Source organism: Telmatherina bonti (assembly GCF_933228915.1).
Source record: "Telmatherina bonti genome assembly, chromosome: 11".
Lineage (NCBI taxonomy): Eukaryota > Metazoa > Chordata > Actinopteri > Atheriniformes > Telmatherinidae > Telmatherina > Telmatherina bonti.
The window spans coordinates 4,303,829-4,330,184 of record NC_136629.1 but is presented as its reverse complement, the minus strand read 5'-3'; the positions used below and the strand labels follow the sequence as shown (position 1 = coordinate 4,330,184).

General features: G+C 48.1%; 2 protein-coding genes across 4 annotated transcripts in view; both read right to left on the bottom strand.

Moving 5' to 3' along the window:
• The window catches only part of LOC306762187 (bone morphogenetic protein receptor type-1A-like), a 76,425-nt gene extending 67,099 nt beyond the window's left edge, over positions 1-9,326 (bottom strand). For both annotated transcript variants that reach the window (XM_079248605.1, XM_079248607.1), the window contains exon 1: positions 9,147-9,326. The gene's annotated coding sequence lies outside the window, so the exon portion shown is untranslated. The remainder of the gene's footprint in view (positions 1-9,146) is intronic.
• Positions 9,327-19,813: 10,487 nt separating this feature from the next.
• Positions 19,814-26,356, bottom strand: part of LOC306762188 (LIM domain-binding protein 3-like) — a 102,727-nt gene continuing 96,184 nt past the window's right edge. For both annotated transcript variants that reach the window (XM_079248608.1, XM_079248609.1), the window contains 2 exons: positions 20,813-20,928; positions 19,814-20,734 (listed from right to left, as the gene is read on the bottom strand). In XM_079248608.1, the coding sequence (XP_079104734.1) occupies positions 20,645-20,734; positions 20,813-20,928 (206 nt within the window). In that variant the 3' untranslated portion in view covers positions 19,814-20,644. The remainder of the gene's footprint in view (positions 20,735-20,812; positions 20,929-26,356) is intronic.

Genomic DNA, 26,356 nt, shown 5'->3' with positions numbered 1-26,356 from the left:
CGACAGCAACCGAGTCTGCAGCTTCCAGCTAAACATCCCACATCGTGTAGATCCAGAAACATCCGACAGCAACCGAGTCTGCAGCTTCCAGCTAAACATCCCACATCGTGTAGATCCAGAAACATCCGACAGCAACCGAGTCTGCAGCTTCCAGCTAAACATCCCACATCGTGTAGATCCAGAAACATCCGACAGCAACCGAGTCTGCAGCTTCCAGCTAAACATCCCACATCGTGTAGATCCAGAAACATCCGACAGCAACCGAGTCTGCAGCTTCCAGCTAAACATCCCACATCGTGTAGATCCAGAAACATCCGACAGCAGCCGAGTCTGCAGCTTCCAGCTAAACATCCCACATCGTGTAGATCCAGAAACATCCGACAGCAACCGAGTCTGCAGCTTCCAGCTAAACATCCCACATCGTGTAGATCCAGAAACATCCGACAGCAACCGAGTCTGCAGCTTCCAGCTCCGCGCTTAAACTCACCCTAAACCTGTCCCGACCTGAAGTCAGAGCCATCCTCTTCAGATCCAGTCCGTTAGCAGCGGTGTTCTGACAGAGGACGGCGTCTAACGCAGTCAAACACACGTGTGGACGTGTAAAAGTACGGCAACACGCTGTAGACCGGCAGTGAACTGGCCAAGGATACTTTCTGTCTTATTGTTAAGGATTTTTCCAGACAGAGAGTTCATATTGGTTTTATATCATCTGATTTGGTCATCCATTAAATTAAAAAAAAACAAAAACATGTTGCTTTGTGTGTGTGTGTGTGTGTGTGTGTGTGTGTGTGTGTGTGTGTGTGTGTGTGTGTGTGTGTGTGTGTATGTAAGGTTTATGACAGTTCAGATTAAAGTAGCATGAACGTCTGTAGATGTTAAAGCAGGCGACATCAGGTGGAGGTTTAACATCTGGAAGCCGCAGCGGAGCCCTGAAGCCAGTCGGAGGGAGTAATCCAGGTGGAGCTGAAGGTATTTCAGGATGCTGAGGTCGGAGAGGAGGGGTCAGGGGTTAAGGGTCAGGTGGGGTCAGGGGCCAGCATCACTTCAGAGGGATCAATGCCCCTATCAGGCGGGAGGATTACTGAGAAAGGAAGAGCAAATCCTTGGCAGGAATGAAGGAGGTCTGAGCTGGCAGCAGTGTGAAGACCTCAGAGGAATCAAACCACCGAACTTTCTCCTGAAAACATTCATGGAAGCAAAGATTTCATCTGTGACACTCGCTTCATCATTGTGTTCTTCCAGACAACTTTTAGGCCACCATCAGGCTCGGAGCTTCCTCCAACTTTCTACTGGTATAAATAGTTCTGATCTCTTCCTTATTATTGATCTGTTATGATCAATACAAGATAATTTCATACAAAGTTACATAAAGCCTCCGCATCCTGATCAGAAAGGTTTCAGGTTTCCAGGCGGTCCAGACCCCCAAGCAGAGAGAGAAATAAGGCTCTTGCTTCAGGGTCCATGGGTGGAGTTAGAGCTTCAGACAGGAGGAGCAGACAGGTGGAGTCAGAGCTTCAGACAGGAGGAGTCAGAGCTTCAGACAGGAGGAGCAGACAGGAGGAGTCAGAGCTTCAGACAGGAGGAGCAGACAGGTGGAGTTAGAGCTTCAGACAGGAGGAGCAGACAGGTGGAGTCAGAGCTTCAGACAGGAGGAGCAGACAGGAGGAGTCAGAGCTTCAGACAGGAGGAGCAGACAGGTGGAGTCAGAGCTTCAGACAGGAGGAGCAGACAGGTGGAGTTAGAGCTTCAGACAGGAGGAGCAGACAGGTGGAGTCAGAGCTTCAGACAGGAGGAGCAGACAGGTGGAGTCAGAGCTTCAGACAGGAGGAGCAGACAGGTGGAGTCAGAGCTTCAGACAGGAGGAGCAGACAGGTGGAGTCAGAGCTTCAGACAGGAGGAGCAGACAGGTGGAGTCAGAGCTTCAGACAGGAGGAGCAGACAGGTGGAGTCAGAGCTTCAGACAGGAGGAGCAGACAGGTGGAGTCAGAGCTTCAGACAGGAGGAGCAGACAGGAGGAGTCAGAGCTTCAGACAGGAGGAGCAGACAGGAGGAGTCAGAGCTTCAGACAGGAGGAGCAGACAGGTGGAGTCAGAGCTTCAGACAGGAGGAGCAGACAGGTGGAGTTAGAGCTTCAGACAGGAGGAGCAGACAGGTGGAGTCAGAGCTTCAGACAGGAGGAGCAGACAGGTGGAGTCAGAGCTTCAGACAGGAGGAGCAGACAGGAGGAGTCAGAGCTTCAGACAGGAGGAGCAGACAGGTGGAGTCAGAGCTTCAGACAGGAGGAGCAGACAGGAGGAGTCAGAGCTTCAGACAGGAGGAGCAGACAGGTGGAGTCAGAGCTTCAGACAGGAGGAGCAGACAGGTGGAGTCAGAGCTTCAGACAGGAGGAGCAGACAGGTGGAGTTAGAGCTTCAGACAGGAGGAGTCAGAGCTTCAGACAGGAGGAGCAGACAGGTGGAGTCAGAGCTTCAGACAGGAGGAGCAGACAGGTGGAGTCAGAGCTTCAGACAGGAGGAGCAGACAGGTGGAGTCAGAGCTTCAGACAGGAGGAGCAGACAGGTGGAGTTAGAGCTTCAGACAGGAGGAGCAGACAGGTGGAGTCAGAGCTTCAGACAGGAGGAGCAGACAGGTGGAGTCAGAGCTTCAGACAGGAGGAGCAGACAGGTGGAGTTAGAGCTTCAGACAGGAGGAGCAGACAGGTGGAGTCAGAGCTTCAGACAGGAGGAGTCAGAGCTTCAGACAGGAGGAGCAGACAGGTGGAGTCAGAGCTTCAGACAGGAGGAGCAGACAGGTGGAGTTAGAGCTTCAGACAGGAGGAGCAGACAGGTGGAGTTAGAGCTTCAGACAGGAGGAGCAGACAGGTGGAGTTAGAGCTTCAGACAGGAGGAGCAGACAGGTGGAGTTAGAGCTTCAGACAGGAGGAGCAGACAGGTGGAGTCAGAGCTTCAGACAGGAGGAGCAGACAGGTGGAGTCAGAGCTTCAGACAGGAGGAGCAGACAGGTGGAGTCAGAGCTTCAGACAGGAGGAGCAGACAGGTGGAGTTAGAGCTTCAGACAGGAGGAGCAGACAGGTGGAGTCAGAGCTTCAGACAGGAGGAGCAGACAGGTGGAGTCAGAGCTTCAGACAGGAGGAGCAGACAGGTGGAGTCAGAGCTTCAGACAGGAGGAGCAGACAGGTGGAGTCAGAGCTTCAGACAGGAGGAGCAGACAGGTGGAGTCAGAGCTTCAGACAGGAGGAGCAGACAGGTGGAGTCAGAGCTTCAGACAGGAGGAGCAGACAGGTGGAGTCAGAGCTTCAGACAGGAGGAGCAGACAGGTGGAGTTAGAGCTTCAGACAGGAGGAGCAGACAGGTGGAGTCAGAGCTTCAGACAGGAGGAGCAGACAGGTGGAGTCAGAGCTTCAGACAGGAGGAGCAGACAGGTGGAGTTAGAGCTTCAGACAGGAGGAGCAGACAGGTGGAGTTAGAGCTTCAGACAGGAGGAGCAGACAGGTGGAGTTAGAGCTTCAGACAGGAGGAGCAGACAGGTGGAGTTAGAGCTTCAGACAGGAGGAGCAGACAGGTGGAGTCAGAGCTTCAGACAGGAGGAGCAGACAGGTGGAGTCAGAGCTTCAGACAGGAGGAGCAGACAGGTGGAGTCAGAGCTTCAGACAGGAGGAGCAGACAGGTGGAGTCAGAGCTTCAGACAGGAGGAGCAGACAGGTGGAGTCAGAGCTTCAGACAGGAGGAGCAGACAGGTGGAGTTAGAGCTTCAGACAGGAGGAGCAGACAGGTGGAGTTAGAGCTTCAGACAGGAGGAGCAGACAGGTGGAGTCAGAGCTTCAGACAGGAGGAGCAGACAGGTGGAGTTAGAGCTTCAGACAGGAGGAGCAGACAGGTGGAGTTAGAGCTTCAGACAGGAGGAGCAGACAGGTGGAGTTAGAGCTTCAGACAGGAGGAGCAGACAGGTGGAGTTAGAGCTTCAGACAGGAGGAGCAGACAGGTGGAGTCAGAGCTTCAGACAGGAGGAGCAGACAGGTGGAGTCAGAGCTTCAGACAGGAGGAGCAGACAGGTGGAGTCAGAGCTTCAGACAGGAGGAGCAGACAGGTGGAGTTAGAGCTTCAGACAGGAGGAGCAGACAGGTGGAGTTAGAGCTTCAGACAGGAGGAGCAGACAGGTGGAGTTAGAGCTTCAGACAGGAGGAGCAGACAGGTGGAGTTAGAGCTTCAGACAGGAGGAGCAGACAGGTGGAGTTAGAGCTTCAGACAGGAGGAGCAGACAGGTGGAGTTAGAGCTTCAGACAGGAGGAGCAGACAGGTGGAGTTAGAGCTTCAGACAGGAGGAGCAGACAGGTGGAGTTAGAGCTTCAGACAGGAGGAACGGTGTAAACATGCTGAGGTTTGAAACCGAACAGCTGCTTTAAACGCGTCTTCAGTGTGACTATGAACACAAAATGCTTCCCGGTCCTGAAGAAAAGCCCGTTGCAGCAGCGAGCACGGTCCCAAACGGAGACAGGAACGCTCCCGTCGCCGCGGTGGGGCGATCTGAATTGTTCACCAGGAAGGGCTGGGTGTATTTACAGCTCTGATCGATGCCGCTACAGGACAACTGGAGACAGCGAACACGGTGTCGACCTACACCTGACATCAGACCAAACCGTCTGCTTGGTGACAGGATTTTAGTCCAGTTTGGACTGGTTTGACCTGCAGGTTGGGAAAACTAGACAACACAGCCGAACCGGCATCAAGCAGAACTGGAAAACCACAGAGAACATCCATCTAAATCTGTACTTTGTGCATAAAACGACGTAATTTCCTGTTTTACTGATAAATTCCTCCATCCGTCAGCAAGACGTTGACGATACGAGGAATACATGTGTGTCATGGGGGTCAGACACCATCTTCAGCATCAATCCAGTCCTTTCATTAAAAGCCTTTTAACTCGGGAACAACTTTTACCAAACAATCACTTAGACCCGTCCCTAAGTGACCAAATGTCTGTGGTTGGTCTACACGTCCCAGCGGCCTGGAAGCATGTTCCTAGTTCTGATCCAGACCTGGTCTCCATGCAGCAGCTTCACCTTTGCCACACTTCCAGCAGAATGAAAACAGGATATAAAATATCTCTGCAGGGATGGAGGGGGCAGCAAGGAGCCGAAGAATCGTCCCTCTGTGCTCTCAGCTACCATTTACTGCCTTTACTTATCTGCTGAGCTGCAGCAGGGAGGCTGGAGGGGGGAGGGTTGCATGTTTTCCTCCCAGACTCAGCCACTCTGTCTCCAGGTTGCTGGGGGAGGAGGAGGTGGGGGGAGGCAAGGCAGACGGAGGAGAGCGCTGGAGATGTGAAACCTGATCTCCCTCCATCCCTCCTCCACCACCGCCACCTCGCCAGAGAGCCTCTGAGACTCCCGGAGTAATCTGATCCGGGCTGTCAAGATTGGAAACACACTCCAAGGGAGGAGGAGGAGGAGGGGGAGGGGGGGTGGGGGTGGAAAGGAAGGAGAGCAGAGAGGAGGGATAGAAATAGAGGCGAGGAAAAGAAGAGATCCCCGAGCAGAAACACATCTACTTTCTGCTCCCGTTTCCAGTCACCAGTTCCTTTAAACCCAACCAGTTCCAGTCACCAGTTCCTTTAAACCCAACCAGTTCCAGTCACCAGTTCCTTTAAACCCAACCAGTTCCAGTCACCAGTTCCTTTAAACCCAACCAGTTCCAGTCACCAGTTCCTTTAAACCCAACCAGTTCCAGTCACCAGTTCCTTTAAACCCAACCAGTTCCAGTCACCAGTTCCTTTAAACCCAACCAGTTCCAGTCACCAGTTCCTTTAAACCCAACCAGTTCCAGTCACCAGTTCCTTTAAACCCAACCAGTTCCAGTCACCAGTTCCTTTAAACCCAACCAGTTCCAGTCACCAGTTCCTTTAAACCCAACCAGTTCCAGTCACCAGTTCCTTTAAACCCAACCAGTTCCAGTCACCAGTTCCTTTAAACCCAACCAGTTCCAGTCACCAGTTCCTTTAAACCCAACCAGTTCCAGTCACTTCCAGCCAGACCAGATCCTCTCAGACCAGGACAAACCTGGTGTAGACCACTTCAAGGCCAGACCAGGACAAACCTGGCATAGACCACTTCCAGCCAGACCAGATCCCCTCACACCAGGACAAACCTGGCGTAGACCACTTCCAGCCAGACCAGATCCTCTCAGACCAGGACAAACCTGGCGTAGACCACTTCAAGCCAGACCAGGACAAACCTGGCGTAGACCACTTCAAGCCAGACCAGATCCTCTCAGACCAGGACAAACCTGGCGTAGACCACTTCCAGCCAGACCAGATCCTCTCAGACCAGGACAAACCTGGCGTAGACCACTTCCAGCCAGACCAGATCCTCACAGACCGGGACAAACCTGGTGTAGACCACTTCCAGCCAGACCAGATCCTCTCAGACCGGGACAAACCTGGTGTAGACCACTTCCAGCCAGACCAGATCCTCTCAGACCGGGACAAACCTGGTGTAGACCACTTCCAGCCAGACCAGATCCTCTCAGACCGGGACAAACCTGGTGTAGACCACTTCCAGCCAGACCAGATCCTCTCAGACCGGGACAAACCTGGTGTAGACCACTTCCAGCCAGACCAGATCCTCTCAAACCGGGACAAACCTGGCGTAGACCACTTCCAGCCAGACTAGATCCTCTCAGACCGGGACAAACCTGGTGTAGACCACTTCCAGCCAGACCAGATCCTCTCAGACCGGGACAAACCTGGTGTAGACCACTTCCAGCCAGACCAGATCCTCTCAAACCGGGACAAACCTGGCGTAGACCACTTCCAGCCAGACTAGATCCTCTCAGACCGGGACAAACCTGGTGTAGACCACTTCCAGCCAGACCAGATCCTCTCAGACCGGGACAAACCTGGTGTAGACCACTTCCAGCCAGACTAGATCCTCTCAGACCGGGACAAACCTGGTGTAGACCACTTCCAGCCAGACTAGATCCTCTCAGACCGGGACAAACCTGGTGTAGACCACTTCCAGCCAGACCAGATCCTCTCAGACCGGGACAAACCTGGTGTAGACCACTTCCAGCCAGACTAGATCCTCTCAGACCGGGACAAACCTGGTGTAGACCACTTCCAGCCAGACCAGATCCTCTCAGACCGGGACAAACCTGGTGTAGACCACTTCCAGCCAGACCAGATCCTCTCAGACCGGGACAAACCTGGTGTAGACCACTTCCAGCCAGACTAGATCCTCTCAGACCGGGACAAACCTGGTGTAGACCACTTCCAGCCAGACCAGATCCTCTCAGACCGGGACAAACCTGGTGTAGACCACTTCCAGCCAGACCAGATCCTCTCAGACCGGGACAAACCTGGCGTAGACCACTTCCAGCCAGACCAGATCCTCTCAGACCGGGACAAACCTGGTGTAGACCACTTCAAGCCAGACCAGATCCTCTCAGACCGGGACAAACCTGGTGTAGACCACTTCCAGCCAGACTAGATCCTCTCAGACCGGGACAAACCTGGTGTAGACCACTTCCAGCCAGACTAGATCCTCTCAGACCGGGACAAACCTGGTGTAGACCACTTCCAGCCAGACCAGATCCTCTCAGACCGGGACAAACCTGGTGTAGACCACTTCCAGCCAGACTAGATCCTCTCAGACCGGGACAAACCTGGTGTAGACCACTTCAAGCCAGACCAGATCCTCTCAGACCGGGACAAACCTGGTGTAGACCACTTCCAGCCAGACTAGATCCTCTCAGACCGGGACAAACCTGGTGTAGACCACTTCCAGCCAGACCAGATCCTCTCAGACCGGGACAAACCTGGTGTAGACCACTTCCAGCCAGACTAGATCCTCTCAGACCGGGACAAACCTGGTGTAGACCACTTCCAGCCAGACCAGATTCTCTCAGACCGGGACAAACCTGGTGTAGACCACTTCCAGCCAGACCAGATCCTCTCAGACCGGGACAAACCTGGTGTAGACCACTTCCAGCCAGACCAGATCCTCTCAGACTGGGACAAACCTGGTGTAGACCACTTCCAGCCAGACCAGATCCTCTCAGACCGGGACAAACCTGGTGTAGACCACTTCCAGCCAGACCAGGACAAACCTGGCGTAGACCACTTCCAGCCAGACCAACCCGAGCCATTTGCTCTGGCATACCAAGCCTGGTGAAACTGGAACAACATTCCCAGAGTTTCCATTCCCAACATGAAGCAGCTGGATGGTAGTTTTCTCTCCTCTCCAGGTCTAGGGTAAACAAACAAACAGGTCCAGTCTGATCTAATCACGGAGCAAATCCTCTGACAACACATGCTGGAGGTCCCTCTGTGTACAAAACACACAACCAGGCTGGAAACGACCAACAACACGTCCATTCAACACAACAGATGCGAGATTAACCTGAAACGTTTCCGCTAAGTTAGCCGCAATGCTAACCTCCAAGTTAGCCTCTTATAACTCTAAATTCACTCTGGAAAGTTGTTTAATGGACTAAAATGGACTGTTCCTTGTTAGGAAAGGCAATCTGTGAGTTTTTCTGCCCTCTCCGGAGTTAGGTGGTGAAATTTAGCAGTAATTACAGACGAGCCGAGCCGAGCCAGCCAGCCAGGCGGCAGCCAGCAGGGAGAGGAATGCGGCTAACAGGCGCTAAACTGCGGCACAGAAACAGACAAACTGCGGCACAGATCGTCCTGGTGCGCCATTAATTCACTTACCCGGGACCAGGGGCCGTGTTAACAGGCCCAGTCTGGGATTTCAGCAGAAACCATCCAGCGGCGGGACTGGAACAAACTTTTCCCCGGACAGCAGCCCGGGAGGGATGCGTCTATAGCCTGGCGCAACTAAATCTGTTCTCCGGACTCCACTTTGTTCCCATTTCACTGAACATTATAGAAGTCATGCAGACGGTTTTACTGGGATATTTAATTAGTATATCAAAGACTATTTCACAAATAATAATAATAATAATAATAATAATAATAATAATAATAATAATAGATAAACCTGTAAGAAATGTAAACATTTGAAACCCGGGGGCTCCAGCAGATAGACAGAGATGGGAGTCGGGCTCCTGGTGCTCCAGCAGATAGACGGAGGCGGGGAGTCGGGCTGGGAATAAACTTCTGGCTGCGTTACGTCGACTCTAACTCACCTTTTCTTTTCTCCTTGAATGCGACTCTCCTGCGTTTACCGGGCCTCCAGGTGAGTTCCGCTGCTCAGGTAAACTCCAAACAGCAGACCCGACAAGCAAGGCGTGTTTCCCAGCGGGGTATTTCCAGCGTCCTTCGCCCAGGTCGGAGACCGGTCCGCGGCTGGACGACAGGGGAGAGCAAAAACCAAGATCCGCTATGAACCGCGCGATGCCTCACTCTGCTCTTAAAACTGATGACCGGACTTCCGGGGCTCGTGGTTCTCCTCACAGTTTATTTACATGACTATTTCCCGGAAGTTATGGATCATTTATAGGAAAAACTTGACTTTTTTACACCTCTGCTTTATTATTTAAAAGAAAATGTTGACCTTCAACATTTAGAAAACTTGTCTAATTTATAAAAAAAAAAAAAACAAAAAAAAACAAAAAACGTGATGTTCATGCTAAAGCTAAAATTAAACCTTTTTAGGATAATTAAAAAAAACAAAACACAACTTTATGTAGAAAATAGTTCAATGTTTTGTAAAAATGTATTTTTGATAAGATAAAAGCAGTTTAATTAGAAATAACTAATGACTTCTGGTGGGACATTTGTCGTCCAGAATGTTTTCCAAACATGTGGAGTCTATTTTGTCAAACTGCCGTTTCAATGATGAATAATCAATGTATGACCTTATTTGTTTCATTTGTCTTTTTTCAAGTTAACATTTAAAATAATTTTATATGTGTTTTTTTTTTTTTTCAAATAGTGTACTTTAAACGTTTCCGTTTTCATTGCGAAATGATTTGCTTGAATTTCTGTTTTTGTCTATCACACACCAACCACGTTCAGTGCCAACACATAAGCTGAGCATTGGTTTTTTTTATTTTTTATATTAATTTAGTAAAAATAAAACTATTCTGTTTTAAACACAGCAACAAACACTTTCCGTATTTGAAACGTTTTTAATCTTTAGAAAAGTAGACGGAGTGAGAACTCTGCGATGCAGCGCGACGCCCTCTAGCGGCGGTGTGCTGCATCACCGTTGATCGACGAGCAGGGATGGTGAGGCAACATGCTGGCTTCAGCTCATGTTGCAACATCTGGATCAGATTTCCAGAAAACTGATGACAAATGATAGAAAAATCTGTCTCAGAATTAGAAGAGGAACTTTACAAGAGTCAAAATGTGTTGTTAAACAGTAAAAAAAACAAAACAAACAAACTTGTTTAATTTTACAGTCCCAAACATTTCCGTTTCAGGTTGCTGAAAAGGCAAAAAGTTAATTTACTGCTTCTGTTTAATCGTCAAACTCCAAATGATTTTATTCTGAATGAAGCCTTAAACACATAAATGTTATACGTAAGTCTTCTCAGTCATCACAACAAGCATTGTATGGAACAGAATGGTGATTTTACAGAGTAGGTGTAAATAAACACAATGATTTAAAATTATACTAATGAGATTTAAAAAAAAAAACCCCCATAAGAAATCAGGGGAAAAAAATACTTGAAATGCAATTACAATAATAATGATAATGATAATAATAATAATAATAATAATAATAATAAATATATATATATATATATATATATATATATATATATATATATATATATATATATATATATATATACTATATATATATATATAAATATATATATATATATATATATATATATATATATATATATATATATATATATATATATATATATGCTATTATTATTATTATTATTATTATTATTATTATTAAAACACTGTAAAAAGTGTCTGTAAAACACTTTTATCCATCTCCATCCATCCATCTTCTGCCACTTATCCGGTGTATAATCCCTCCAGTGTGTCCTGGGTCTTCCCCGGGCTCTCCTCCCAGAGGGACGTGCCTGGAACACCTCACCAGGGAGGTCCAGGAGGCATCCTGACCAGATGCCCGAGCCACCTCAACTGGTTCCTCTCGATGCGGAGGAGCAGCGGCTCTACTCTGATCTCCTCCCGGATGACCGAGCTCCTCACCCTATCTCTAAGGGAGAGCCCACGCTGCGGAGGAAACCCATTTCAGCCGCCTGTATACGAGATCTCCTTCTTTCGGTCACGACCCACAGCTCATGACCATAGGTGAGGGTAGGAACGTAGATCGACTGGTAAATCGAGAGCTTCACCTTCTGGCTCAGCTCCTTCTTCACCACGACAGACCAGCACAGAGTCCACATTACTGCAGACGCCGCACCGATCCGTCTGTCGATCTCGCGCTCCATCCTTCCCTCACTCGTGAACAAGACCCCGAGATATTTAAACTCCTCCACTTGAGGCAGGACCTGACTCCCGACCCGGAGAGGGCAATCCACCCTATTCCGGCTGAGGACCATGGTCTCAGATTTGGAGGTGCTGATTCTCATCCCAGCCGCTTCACACTCGGCCGCGAATCGCTCAAGCGAGAGCTGGAGATCACGACCAGATGAAGCCAACAGGACCACGTCATCCGCAAAAAGCAGGGACCCAATCTTGAGACCACCAAGTCGGATCCCTTCAACACCTCGGCTGCACCTAGAAATTCTGTCCATATAAGTTATGAACAGAATCGGTGATAAAGGGCAGCCTTGGTGGAGTCCAACCCTCACCGGAAACTAATCCGACTTACTGCCGGCAATGCGAACCAAGCTCTGACACCTGTCCTACAGGGACCGGACAGCTTGTACAAGGGGGTCCAGTACCCCATACTCCCTGAGTACCCCCCCACAGGAGCCCCCGGGGGACACGGTCGAACACCTTATCCAGGTCCACAAAGCACATGTAGACTGGTTGGGCAAACTCCCATGCCCCCTCCAGGACCCCAGAGAGGGTATAGAGCTGGTCCACTGTTCCGCGACCAGGACGAAAACCACACTGCTCCTCATCAATCCGAGATTCGACTGTCAGCCAGGACAGCCCCACAGCATCCAGAGCCTTAAGGAACTCCGGGCGGATCTCATCCACCCCCGGGGCCTTGCCGCCAAGGAGCTTTTTGACTCACTCCCCTCCAGGTCTCACTGTCATTGCCCACATGAGCATTGAAGTCCCCCAGCAGAGCAATGGAGTCCCCAGAAGGAGCACCCTCCAGCACTCCCTCCAAGGACTCCAGAAAGGGTGGGTACTCTGAACTGCTGTTCGGTGCATAAGCACAGACAACAGTCAGGACCCGTCCCCCACCCGGAGGCGGAGGGAATCTACCCTTTCATCCACCGGGGTAAACCCCAACGTGCAGGCACCAAGCTGGGGGCTGATGAGAATGCCCACACCTGCTCGATGCCTCTCACCATGAGCAACTCCAGAGTGGAAGAAGGTCCAACCCCTCTCGAGGGTTCTGGTTCCAGAGCCCAAGCCATGCGTCGAGGTGAGTCCAACTATATCTAGCCGGAACCGCTCAACCTCACGCACAAGCTCAGGCTCCTTCCCCACCAGAGAGGTGACGTTCCACGTCCCTAGAGCCAGCTTCTGCAGCCGGGGATCGAACTGCCAGGGTCCCCGCCCCTTGCTGCCGCCCAGCACACATTGCACCCGATCCCTACGGCTCCTCCCACAGATGGTGAGCCCATGGGAGTTGAGGCTCATGTAACCCTTCAATGTGTAAAACACTTACACATTGAATTAAGTGTGATGTACAGTAAACCATTAAATACGTCAAATGTAAATGTGTGTTTTCTGAATTAATGGCAGAGAAATGACAACATATGTACAAGAGAAGAAAAGTTCTATATGTGGCCGACCGGTGTGTGAAAGGTGGGCGGAAACATCAGGAGGGCGGTGCGGTTTGGGTTAAAAGTAGATCCGTGATTCCATCAGCAGATTAAAGCAGCTGGTGACCATTGGTGTATTTACTCTGCATAGGTCCAGCCTGTCAAAGTCTTTCGTAATCTTTCAGATCTGCCAACAGACATTTGCTTTTGACACGAGGAAAAGCTAAAAGTTGTTTTCCAGCTTATTTCTGCTGGATGTTCCAGTTAGCAAGTACCATTGATCACCCATCCAACTGAAAATGTGCTCTTTACGCCACTGATGTGTTCCGTTATGCTGACGACGCTCCGTTCTGTGTCACTCTTGTCTCTGGTCCCACGCTAAGCTTCAGTTTGTCTCCGTCAAATCAATGCTGGAATGTTCCAGAAGTTTTTCAGCTAAATAAAGAGAAAGCTGAAGTGTTTGTGTCTGAAACCAAAGCTGAGCATCTAAGGAGAACGTCCAGATTCAGCCAGCTGCAGCTTCTGCAAAGCCCTCCTCAGGGTCTGCCTTCACAGCAAACAGGTGTTGTTACATGGTCCATGTATGTGGTCATACATGCAGCCATGTGTGGAGATGTAAGACTGGGTTGTGGTCTGAACCAGTGCGCTCAAAGGAACTCATAAGAAGGAAAATACTCCGTGTAATATGGCTGGAATAGTAAAGTTTGGTTCTGCTTTTGTTGATAATGATAATAACTGGATGTGTTTGATGTTCCTGCAGCCCCTGTGAGATGAGTCAGAGACCAGCATGAAGACTTGCGTGCGATAAACCCAAAAAAATGTCAGTAACCAGATAATTCTTTTACCCCCTGAAGAAAATGTTCATATTTTAGATTCCAGGTGAGGATGCAAACAGACAAGAAACTTTAGCAACACTTTTTCACTTTATTCAACCTGCGACACAAATAATTTTCCACATCTTCAAAATCTGTTAAATAAATGTGATAAAGCAGCATTTAATTGTACATGGAGCATATTCCCATCCTTCCTGCTGCTTGTTACTCACAAAAGACACCAAACAATCGTTTCAAGGCTAAACTGTGGGGTTAGCACTCGTCTTGTCGCTGTGACACAAATTAAATCTAACATGCTGCAACAAACCGCTCTGCATGCACACATTCACCCTCACAAAAACAAACTGTAGAAAATACAGAGTAAAAACTGTACACCGGCACATGAAGCTCGCCCCGGTCAGAGCAGAGGTGAAGGGTTAAACACGGTAAGGCACGGGGGGAGGGGGGGGGGGTCTGATTGCCTTCCAGTTCCTCAGAAAACACAGATAGATTAAAACCAAAATCAGCAATTAACATTCAGTTTTTCCAATGTTCAGCTCACACTGTAGAACTGTTTGCAGTGCCTTTATTGGCCACAAGATGACACCACTACTGACAGTACTGAAACTAGATAGCTATATAACTAGCTAACTAGCTATGTAGGTAAGATATGTTGTTTAGGAGGGAAGTTTCTGTGGAGGCTGGTAGAAAAAAGCTTTTGTTCACGTTGTCTTCAAGCTCTCTTGCTTTATGGACTATTTGGTGATTTAGTGCTCCAAAAAGACCATCCATCTATCTATCCATTCAATCATCCATCCATCCATCCATCCATCCATCCATTCAATCATCTGTCCATCCATCCATCCGTCGGTCCGTCCGTCCGTCCATCCATCCATCCATCCATTTCCTTAACCTCTTAGTCCTATTCAGATTCGGGGGGAACATGGAGTCTATCCCAGCAATCATTGGGTGAGAAGCAGGAACTCCTGGACAGGTTGCCAGTCCATCACAGTCATCCACCTCTGATCTTCTTTATATTTAGGTGAATGTCTTTGTTTGTTTAGGTGCAGTTCTCTGTGTGACCACTAGATGGTGTAGAACCTGAAAACAAACCTTTCTCCAAATAAATGGAAATGTAGTTTTATCTGACAAAAATCAGCCGAGTTTGACATCTTTCAAGTCCAGGTGAGGAACGTTTAGGACGTCCACCAGTTATATACATATAAAATAGAATATACCACTTCTAACTATGTTTTTATCTTCGAATTCTGTTTCCTTCTCCTCACAAGTTAAGACATAGCAGGACGTCTTCCTCCATCAGTCGTAGTTCAGACGAAACATTTTATCGATATGTTCAGCTTGCTGGAACTAACCCTAACCCATAATCCTGCATACTGAAGCCTTAGCTTGAAAAAATGCAGACGTCCTTTGCTGCCGTTGGCATCATCATGTTAAAGAGAACTGAGACTGGAAGTGAAACAGTAAAAAACAACCTGAAATCAGGTGAATTTCATTTCAGACAAATTGTAGATGAGAACAAATTGCAGTTTGTTTTCTCACATTGGCGGGATAAACCCGTTTTAGCTAACGTTAGGAATTTTACTGACAAATATGTATTTTGTGTTTGTGTTGGTTCATTCTGATCGTACGTTCAAGAAATCATTGTTTAGCAGACAAAACAGTAGTATCAATCACAACTGGCCACAGCTCCTGTGGGACCAGAAAAAAACCCCCAAAACAAGGGTTGTACAGGATCTCCTGACAGATCATAAAGTAACTTCATCAGTTCATAGAAATTTTTACAAGTTAAATAAAGATAGCCATTATTTTAATGAGCAATAACACAGTTTTAACATGTTTCTCACAAGCTCTACATACACAATCAGCCCTCAGGATGAAGGAGATGATCAGCGTCATCATCCCGGGTCTCCGCCATTAAGATAATTTGAAATGAGCCATGATTGAATGAAACGGTGTTGTGTTGAGGTTTGTTCCCCTTGCAGCTTTGACCAAACTCCGCTTCACTCATGTGGCTCGCTGGAAACTCATTTCACGATGAATTTAATTAGTTTTCATAACTACAGAATGGAAAATGTTGTAATGATATTGTAGCCTCTCTTCAAGCCATTCTAACCATTCAGATGGTTAGAATGGCTTGAACAGAATACTGGTTGTAAAAGTTCTCCAGCCTCAAAATGTCTCTGGAATGAGAACAACTGCAAAGGACATAATAACCTCCTGCAAGAGACTGTCGTCGTCAACTCCACTCTGGGGTCTCACACAAAGACCTGGGAGGACGATGTTCCCACATGGGGTCAGAGAATGAAGCATATAGGGGTGTAATCCTAACTGTATTGCTGGTTCACCTTGTCCACTGGTTGAGGTCACTTGGTCTGATGGTTTCTGTGAATTCCTTGCAGCAAGTAAAACTTTTGTACCTTCTTGCTGATCTGAATGTCTGGCGTTCATTGGGAGATTTTTTTTCCAACACCACAGAAATGTTTCTGTTTTAAAAAGCGAATACAGAGCATTTCACCGTCTTCTGCCTCCTTTTTGTACGGAATTGAGTCGGTTTTCAAGGCTCTTGCAGATGCGCTGCCTGATGTTGCACCACCAGGAACCACGAGGGGCAGTGTTGAGCAGTATAACTGCGATCAGCCAAAGGAACCAAGAAGTTGTGATGTCTTTAATGTCCACATATAAAACCTCCTACCTTTTTATGCCTCTTTCTAAGAATAAAAATCATCACTATCTCCTCCATCTTCTCCATGTTTGTTCTTGTCTGAAACTCAGAGGTCAACACTGCGCTGCCCTCTGGTGGACGTTTCAGCGAACAACCAGGGCAACTTAAGGGCAGTGACGTCTGAAACGGACATACCTGCTTACTGGAAGTGTTGATGAACCGTCACACAGCTCTGAAATCCACTACTTATTTTCTCTAAGTGAATAAATCTTGAAATTTGCCATTTTTATTTAATTTTATTACATTAGTGTTTAAGTTGAACTTTTACAGGAAACATTGTAACTGCCTGCGAAGGACTGGTGGCCTGTCCAGGTGCTCCTGCCTCTCGCTCGATGATTGCTGGGGTAGATCCCAGACCCTGCGACGTGTGTTTGGACTGGTGGTTTAGAAACAGATGGGTGGATGTTGTAACTGCTGCTGCATAAAGGAGAATCTGGTCTTTAAAAGCACTTTTTACTCAACCACCAGACCTAGTAGTTGCTGAACTTTTATTTATATTGCATAAAGTTTCAAATGTGCTATGTTTAAGTGATTATTTAGTGTTGTGCATATCAATGTGATCAATCGTCCAACATGTTACATTAAACTGTCTGTTTCCTCCATGATATAGCTTCCAGTGGCAGTTTGTCCTTTGTCTTCTTACAATATGGCGTCTAATTTTCACGCATTTCTGTTCATAAGAAAGAGGATGAAGGGCACTGGAAGTGCTAATTCAACAACACTCTGAGAACTGACGGTCCCTCAGTGCAACAGATCACTGGTTTATGTCTTGGCCTGCATGATGATGCCAACAGATTTCTGCCTCTGGATAACATTTTTCCCGTTATGCCAGATGAAGACTGTTTGGGACGGGACATCAAACAACCACTGATAAAACTATTAAAGATTTGCAGGATCAAAGTTAAAGCTTTACATGACAAGAAGAACCATTGTTTTTTACTGATGTGGATGGTAAACTGGGAGAAAAACATTAATTTTACAACCTGATATGTGGATATGAGGCAAAGCTGCTCCGAAAGCTGCGGTGTGAACTGAACCGATGATGACACAAATATCCAAACTGGGATTTTACAAAACAAAAACAGATTGAAATCAACTTAAAATTACATTTAGTGAAATCATACAAACTTGAGCAGTGAACGCAGCAGTCAGCGAACGCAGCAGTCAGCGAACGCAGCAGTCAGCGAACGCAGCAGAGTCAGTGAACGCAGCAAAGTCAGCGAACGCAGCAGTCAGCGAACGCAGCAGTCAGCGAACGCAGCAGAGTCAGCGAACGCAGCAGTCAGCGAACGCAGCAGTCAGCGAACGCAGCAGTCAGCGAACGCAGCAGTCAGCGAACGCAACAGTCAGCGAACGCAGCAGAGTCAGTGAACGCAGCAGAGTCAGCGAACGCAGCAGTCAGCGAACGCAACAGTCAGCCAACACAGCAGTCAGCGAACGCAGCAGTCAGCGAACGCAACAGTCAGCCAACGCAGCAGTCAGCGAACGCAGCAGAGTCAGCGAACGCAACAGTCAGCCAACGCAGCAGTCAGCGAACGCAGCAGTCAGCGAACGCAGCAGTCAGCGAACGCAGCAGTCAGCCAACGCAGCAGTCAGCGAACGCAGCAGTCAGCGAACGCAGCAGTCAGCGAACGCAGCAGAGTCAGCGAACGCAGCAGTCAGCCAACGCAGCAGTCAGCGAACGCAGCAGTCAGCCAACGCAGCAGTCAGCGAACGCAGCAGAGTCAGCGAACGCAGCAGTCAGCCAACGCAGCAGTCAGCCAACGCAGCAGTCAGCGAACGCAGCAGTCAGCGAACGCAGCAGTCAGCGAACGCAGCAGTCAGCCAACGCAACAGTCAGCCAACGCAGCAGTCAGCCAACGCAGCAGTCAGCCAACGCAGCAGTCAGCCAACGCAGCAGTCAGCGAACGCAGCAGTCAGCCAACGCAGCAGTCAGCGAACGCAGCAGTCAGCGAACGCAGCAGTCAGCGAACGCAGCAGTCAGCGAACGCAGCAGTCAGCGAACGCAGCAGTCAGCCAACGCAACAGTCAGCCAACGCAGCAGTCAGTGAACGCAGCAGTCAGCCAACGCAGCAGTCAGCCAACGCAGCAGTCAGCGAACGCAGCAGTCAGCCAACGCAGCAGTCAGCGAACGCAGCAGTCAGCGAACGCAGCAGTCAGCGAACGCAGTAGAGTCAGCGAACGCAGCAGTCAGCGAACGCAGCAGTCAGCGAACGCAGCAGTCAGCCAACGCAACAGTCAGCCAACGCAGCAGTCAGCGAACGCAGTAGAGTCAGCGAACGCAGCAGTCAGCGAACGCAGCAGTCAGCGAACGCAGCAGTCAGCGAACGCAGCAGTCAGCGAACGCAGCAGTCAGCCAACGCAGCAGTCAGCGAACGCAGCAGAGTCAGCGAACGCAGCAGTCAGCGAACGCAGTAGAGTCAGCGAACGCAGCAGTCAGCGAACGCAGCAGTCAGCGAACGCAGCAGTCAGCGAACGCAGCAGTCAGCGAACGCAGTAGAGTCAGCGAACGCAGCAGTCAGCCAACGCAGCAGTCAGCCAACGCAGCAGTCAGCGAACGCAGTAGAGTCAGCGAACGCAGCAGTCAGCGAACGCAGCAGTCAGCCAACGCAGCAGTCAGCGAACGCAGTAGAGTCAGCGAACGCAGCAGTCAGCGAACGCAGCAGTCAGCAAACGCAGCAGTCAGCGAACGCAGCAGTCAGCCAACGCAGCAGTCAGCGAACGCAGCAGTCAGCGAACGCAGCAGTCAGCGAACGCAGCAGAGTCAGCGAACGCAGCAGTCAGCAAACGCAGTAGAGTCAGCGAACGCAGCAGTCAGCGAACGCAGCAGTCAGCCAACGCAGCAGTCAGCGAACGCAGTAGAGTCAGCGAACGCAGCAGTCAGCGAACGCAGCAGTCAGCAAACGCAGCAGTCAGCGAACGCAGCAGTCAGCCAACGCAGCAGTCAGCGAACGCAGCAGTCAGCGAACGCAGCAGTCAGCGAACGCAGCAGAGTCAGCGAACGCAGCAGTCAGCGAACGCAGTAGAGTCAGCGAACGCAGCAGTCAGCCAACGCAGCAGTCAGCGAACGCAGTAGAGTCAGCGAACGCAGCAGTCAGCGAACGCAGTAGAGTCAGCGAACGCAGCAGTCAGCGAACGCAGCAGTCAGCGAACGCAGTAGAGTCAGCGAACGCAGCAGTCAGCGAACGCAGCAGAGTCAGCCAACGCAGCAGTCAGCGAACGCAGTAGTCAGCCAACGCAGCAGTCAGCGAACGCAGCAGTCAGCCAACGCAGCAGTCAGCCAACGCAGCAGTCAGCGAACGCAGCAGTCAGCGAACGCAGCAGTCAGCGAACGCAGCAGAGTCAGCGAACGCAGCAGTCAGCGAACGCAGCAGTCAGCGAACGCAGCAGTCAGCGAACGCAGCAGTCAGCGAACGCAGCAGTCAGTGAACGGAGCAGTCAGCGAACGGAGCAGTCAGCGAACGCAGCAGAAAGTCACTGAGGCTTCCTAATAAATAAACATAAATATTTTGAGGAATCTTCATCTCCAGACATCATCATCATCATCAGCTTTACCTGGAGGAAAGGCTGCACGTGCACGCTGCCACTGTGCACGTGTTTTTGTGTTAGATTCACTGGCAGTCACTGAGAGTCTCCTTCGACAACGCGTCTGAGCCCGGTCCTGAATCAGGACCTGGACCCGGTCCAAACCAGGTCCTGGACCCGGTCTGAGCCCAGTCCTTCTGAAACAGGACCTGGTCCAGGACCTGGTTTGGCTCTGAAACAGGATTGGGTCCAGGACCTGGCTTGGGTCTGAAACAGGACCTGGTCCTGGACCCGGTTTGGGCCAGTTTTACAGACTAAATGCAGAAGTGTGCAGCTGATTTTACGGAGTCTGAAGAACGACTGCAAACTTTTTCTGGTTCAACAAAATCTTTTTGGTTGAATGAAAAGAAAAATATTTCTTTACAAATTTCAGCTGACTGATCATAAATAAACATCGGTGAAAGTTGAAAGCAGTCTTTTATTCAGACTCCATATGAACCTGAGGTGAGCAGCAGAGCGTTCACGTGGAACAGAAAGGAAAATCTATGTTTTGGCCGGCAGGAGGAGCAGTAGAAGCTCCAGAAGCAGAATCATCTTTACACATTTAGATTAATAATGCACAAAAATCCAGAGTGTGTTTGCATACAGAGTGTTTACACACACACGCGTGTAAACACTGTGGGCTGGTGTTGGTGGGAGCAGCAGCAGATGGAGCCCGTGGTCTACACATTGATGGCGTGGGCGTGCTTTTTGCACAGAGGTTTGTCTTTCTTGGAGTAGAAGGGTTGACCCTCCAGGTTGACGTGGCAGACCTGCAGCAACAGCAGCGTTTAGCAAACAGCTCTGCAGAGACCCCAGAACGGACTGTGGGACCACACGGTGGTTCTTACCGCACAGACGAAGCAGGTGTCGTGCCAGGTGTGACCCAGAGCCTCGATGAACTTATCACCAGCTTCCACTGGGAAGTCGCAGCCGTGGCACTTTGTGCTGAAGAGTGCGATGTAATCTGAGACAGAAACAGCAACAATTAGGTTTTAAAAACAAAACAGCCTGCAGAATCTAAAGCTTTTCCTCCTACTAAGCCTGAAGACATGATGTTTCTATTCAGACATGATGTTTCTATACAGACATGACGTTTCTATGCAGACATGATGTTTCCATGCAGACATGATGTTTCCATGCAGACATGATGTTTCCATGCAGATATGATGTTTCTATGCAGACATGATGTTTCCATGCAGACATGATGTTTCTATACAGACATGACGTTTCTATGCAGATATGATGTTTCCATGCAGATATGATGTTTCTATGCAGATATGATGTTTCTATGCAGACATGATGTTTCTATGCAGACATGATGTTTCCATGCAGATATGATGTTTCTATGCAGACATGATGTTTCCATGCAGACATTATGTTTCCATGCAGACATGATGTTTCCATGCAGACATGATGTTTCCATGCAGATATGATGTTTCCATGCAGATATGATGTTTCCATGCAGATATGATGTTTCTATGCAGACATGATGTTTCCATGCAGACATGATGTTTCTATACAGACATGACGTTTCTATGCAGATATGATGTTTCCATGCAGATATGATGTTTCTATGCAGATATGATGTTTCTATGCAGACATGATGTTTCTATGCAGACATGATGTTTCCATGCAGACATGATGTTTCTATGCAGACATGATGTTTCCATGCAGACATGATGTTTCCATGCAGACATGATGTTTCTATGCAGACATGATGTTTCCATGCAGACATGATGTTTCCATGCAGACATGATGTTTCTATGCAGACATGACGTTTCTATGCAGACATGACGTTTCTATGCAGATATGATGTTTCTATGCAGATATGATGTTTCTTTGCAGACATGATGTTTCTATACAGACATGATGTTTCTATGCAGACATGACGTTTCTATGCAGACATGATGTTTCTATGCAGACATGACGTTTCTATGCAGATATGATGTTTCCATGCAGACATGATGTTTCCATGCAGACATGATGTTTCTATACAGACATGATGTTTCTATGCAGACATGACGTTTCTATGCAGACATGATGTTTCTATGCAGACATGATGTTTCTATACAGACATGATGTTTCTATGCAGACATGTTTCCATGGAGATGTGATGTTTTAGCCTCAGCTGTCAGATTATAAGGCTGTAAATGATGTAAAATGAATGTATGAATAAATATAGCAGCATAAAGAGCAACCAGAAGATGAAAACATGATTTATTGTAGAAATAACACATAGATCAGCAGTCACCAAGCTTTTTCTCATCTGCACATCAATCTCTCTAGTCTGAAACACACACACACACACACACACACACACACACACACACACACACACACACACACACACACACACACACACACACACACACACACACACACACACACACACTGTTTCCATGTTTCCACACTTCTTCCTGCTACTATCTACCTGCTGTCCTCATTGCAGCCCCTCCACCTCAGCTGCATCCCAAAAGTCTTCTTGGCTTTATTCCAGCCATAGAGGATCATTATTTTCCTGCTTTTCTCATCACTTGTTGATCTTTGGCTGCTCCTGATTGAACGTCACTGTCAGTTTAAGCTCTCTGATTGGTGGAAAGTCTAACAGGAAGTGTCTTCATCATCATGTCCAGGTGAAAATAGAGGTCTCTTAGCAACATGGTAGTGATGGTGATGAAGATGTGATAACGTCTTCCGCTAACGTCTGACAAACTGTTGTTGCTTTATCTCGGCCACATGGGGGCAGTGTTAAAAATCCAGAGCAGCTTGAACTGTCGGTTACTGTGGCTGGTCATTAGCTTTAGTAAACATTGTCTAAATGTCAGAGAACATGACAACAGAGATGTTTGGTTTACACCATGGACATTTAGCTTTAGCTAAATTAGCTTTGCTTTACCTCCTTGGATACCATTTCAGTCGTTGCCATAGTGACATATAAACAGACTTTAATGCTTCCTGGTTGGCTTCATACTGTAACATCTCTTGGTTTGGGTTGGACAAAGGCGCTAGTTTAGTCGGAAATACTTCATTTTTCAGTCACCATCATACCCTGTTAAAACTGTAAAAATACCAGTTTCTTCTGCAGCTTTGGAAAATACCAGTAAATATAAATGAATATACACAAATCTACATCTAATGTAAAATAACTGTAAAACGGTCACTGTGATGATGCAAAACATTTTCATTTTCTACATAAATATTAGTAAAAATTTTTCAGTTTCAGTTAAATGTGACAATAAACTGCTAAATTTAAGTTTCACACTATCAATACAGTTATTTTAATGTAAATTCATCCAAGCCATGATACTAGATCACATATGCTTGTATACATAGTGTTAGTGCCCAGAGGAGCAAAATTGGTAAACAGGGGTTGAGAATGAAGGTGAACCCCTTGTGGCCCTCTGATGGCTCTCTCAAGACTTGTTATGATGAGTGTCCACGACAACGAAAGACTTGTTTACCATCGGGATCAACTAATTAAACTCTCCCAAATCAGGATTATCAGCGAAACAACACATCAAATCCCAATGGAGTTGAAAAGAAAGAGAAGAGTATGCAGAGCGGGAGTCAGACAGGATAAAACTATGGAGATTTAAACCATTTCTCCCGACTGTCTTAATGGGTAATGTGAGATCGCTCGCTAACATAACAGATGAACTCGAGATGCTAACAAGGTCTCAGAAAGAATACAGAGAGTGCAGTATTATATGCTTCACCGAGACATGGCTGCATGAACACATCCCTGACTGTAATGTGTCTGTACCGGGCTTTAAAACGGTCCGTGCAGACCGCAGTAGACAACACAGCGGAAAGCTAAAGGGTGGTGGAATTGCAGTGCTGGTTAACCAGCGTTGGTGTCATCCTGGACATGTTACTGTCAAGGAGAAGATATGTACAAGGGACATGGAACTGTTAGCTGTGAGCTTCCGTCCATATTATTTACCCAGAGAGTTTACCTGTGTTATTCTGGTAGCGGTTTATATAATACCTGGTACCGCACCAGACACAGCCTGTGATGTCATCAGCTCCGTCGTTGCTCGGCTACAAACACAGCATCCAAACTCATTCATGGCGATCTCCGGAGACTTCAACAACGTCTCCCTCTCTGCAACTCTACCAACATTCCAGCAGTTTGTCAGCTGCTCCACCAGAGAAAATAAGATGTTGGATTTATTTTATGCAAATATGAATAATGGATACAGTTGTTCTGCCCTGCCTCCTTTAGGAAGATCTGACCATAATCTGGTTCTTCTCACCTCCACCTACAAGCCCATCGTTCAGCAGCAACCAGTCATCACAAAGACTATCAAAATCTGGTAGCAGCTGAAGATGCTCTTAGAGGAGGCTTTGAGGCTACAGACTGGAACGTCCTCTGTGAACCTCATGGAGACGACATCAACGCCATGACTGAGTGTGTGACAGATTACATAAACTTCTGTGTGGACAGCATCGTCCCAACAAGAACAGTGAGGTGCTTCCCCAATAACAAACCCTGGATCACCAGTGACCTGAAAAAGCTGCTGAACATCAAAAAGAAAGCCTTCAGGGATGGAGACAGGGAGTTATTGAGGGCAACACAAAAACAACTTAAAACACAAACTAAGAAGTGCAAGGAGGACTACAGGAAGAAGTTAGAAAGTCAGCTCCAGCAGAATAACGTGAGGGATGTGTGGTCTGGAATGAAGAAGATCACCGGCTTCAAGTTAAAGGGGGACCAGCCTGATGGAGGTCTGGACAGAGCTAATGAGCTGAACATATTCTTCAACAGGTTCAGTTCACCCCCTACCTCCAGCCCAACAGACCACACACCCTCCATAAGCCCACTGCTTTCCTGTCACGCCTCCAATCTGTCACCCTGCAGCTCAGTCATGGACCAGAACACAGCTTCATCTCCCTCCACATCAGGACATCCTGAGACCTCCACCTTGTTTGTCTCCTGCAATCAGGTTAAGAAGCAACTTGAGAAACTGAACCAGAACAAGGCTGCAGGTCCAGATGGTGTCAGTCCCAGAGTTCTCAAGACCTGCTCAAAACAACTATGTCCGATTCTCCAGCACCTTTTCAACACCAGTCTGAGACAAAATAGAGTCCCAGTGCTGTAGAAAACCTCCTGCCTTGTTCCAGTGCCTAAAAAACACAACCAGCTGAACCAAGTGACTACAGACCAGTTGCCCTGACATCTCACATCATGAAAGTCCTGGAGAGACTCTTACTGGCTCACCTCAACAAGCAAGTAAACACCTTTCAGGACCCATTCCAGTCTGCATATCGTAATGGACTTGGGGTTGAAGATGCCATCATATACCTGCTCCAGAGAGCACACTCTCATCTGGACCATTCAGGCAGCACTCTGAGGGTCATGTTCTTTCATTTCTCAGTGCTTTTAATACCATTCAGCCTGCTTTGTTATGTGAGAAGCTCCATAAATTCCAGGTGGATACCTCCACAACCACCTGGATCTATGACTACCTCACAAACAGACCCCAGTTTGTGAGACTGAAAGGTTGTGTGTCTGAGATGGAGGTCAGCAGCACTGGTGCACCACAAGGAACTGTACTCTGGCCATTCCTCTTCACTCTGTACACCTCAGACTTCCAGTACAACTCTGAGTCCTGTCATCTGCAGAAATACTCTGATGACTCTGCAGTTGTGGGGTGTATCAGGGATGGACAAGAAGCAGAGTACAGAGAACTGGTCAGTCAGTTTGTCAAATGGTGCGGTGACAATCATCTCATATTAAATAGCAGCAAAACAAAAGAGATGATTGTTGACTTCAGGAGGAAGAAGAATAAACAAAGCACTGTTTCCATCCTGGGAGAGGAGGTGGAGGTGGTGGAGGAATACAAGTATCTTGGAGTTCAGCTGGACAACAAACTGGACAGGAAATGCAACACTGACTACATCTACAAGAAAGGTCAGAGCAGACTGTACTTCTTAAGGAAGCTGAGATGGTTTAACGTCTGCACCAAGATGTTGCATATCTTCTATAAGTCTGTTGTGGAGAGTGCAGTCAGCTTTGCAGCATCTGCTGGGGTAGTAGCATCAGAACCAGAGACTTGAAGAGAATCAACAAACTGATCCAGAAAGCTGCTTCTGTGCTTGGAGTAACTCTGGAGCCGCTGGAGCTGATTGTCCAAAGAAGAATGCTGCACAAGCTGATGAAGATGATGGAGGATTCTTCACACCCTCTCCACAACACAGTGATGAAACAACAAAGTGTGTTCAGTGAGAGGCTTCTTCAGGTCCGATGTAAGACTGAAAGATACAGAAGATCATTCCTGCCAGCAGCCATCAGCCTCCGGAACAAGACCTCCTCTAGTTATTATTATTATGTATGGCAATATTTCCCTTTGGGGAATATTGCATTTTTCATTTCATTTCATTCATAGACT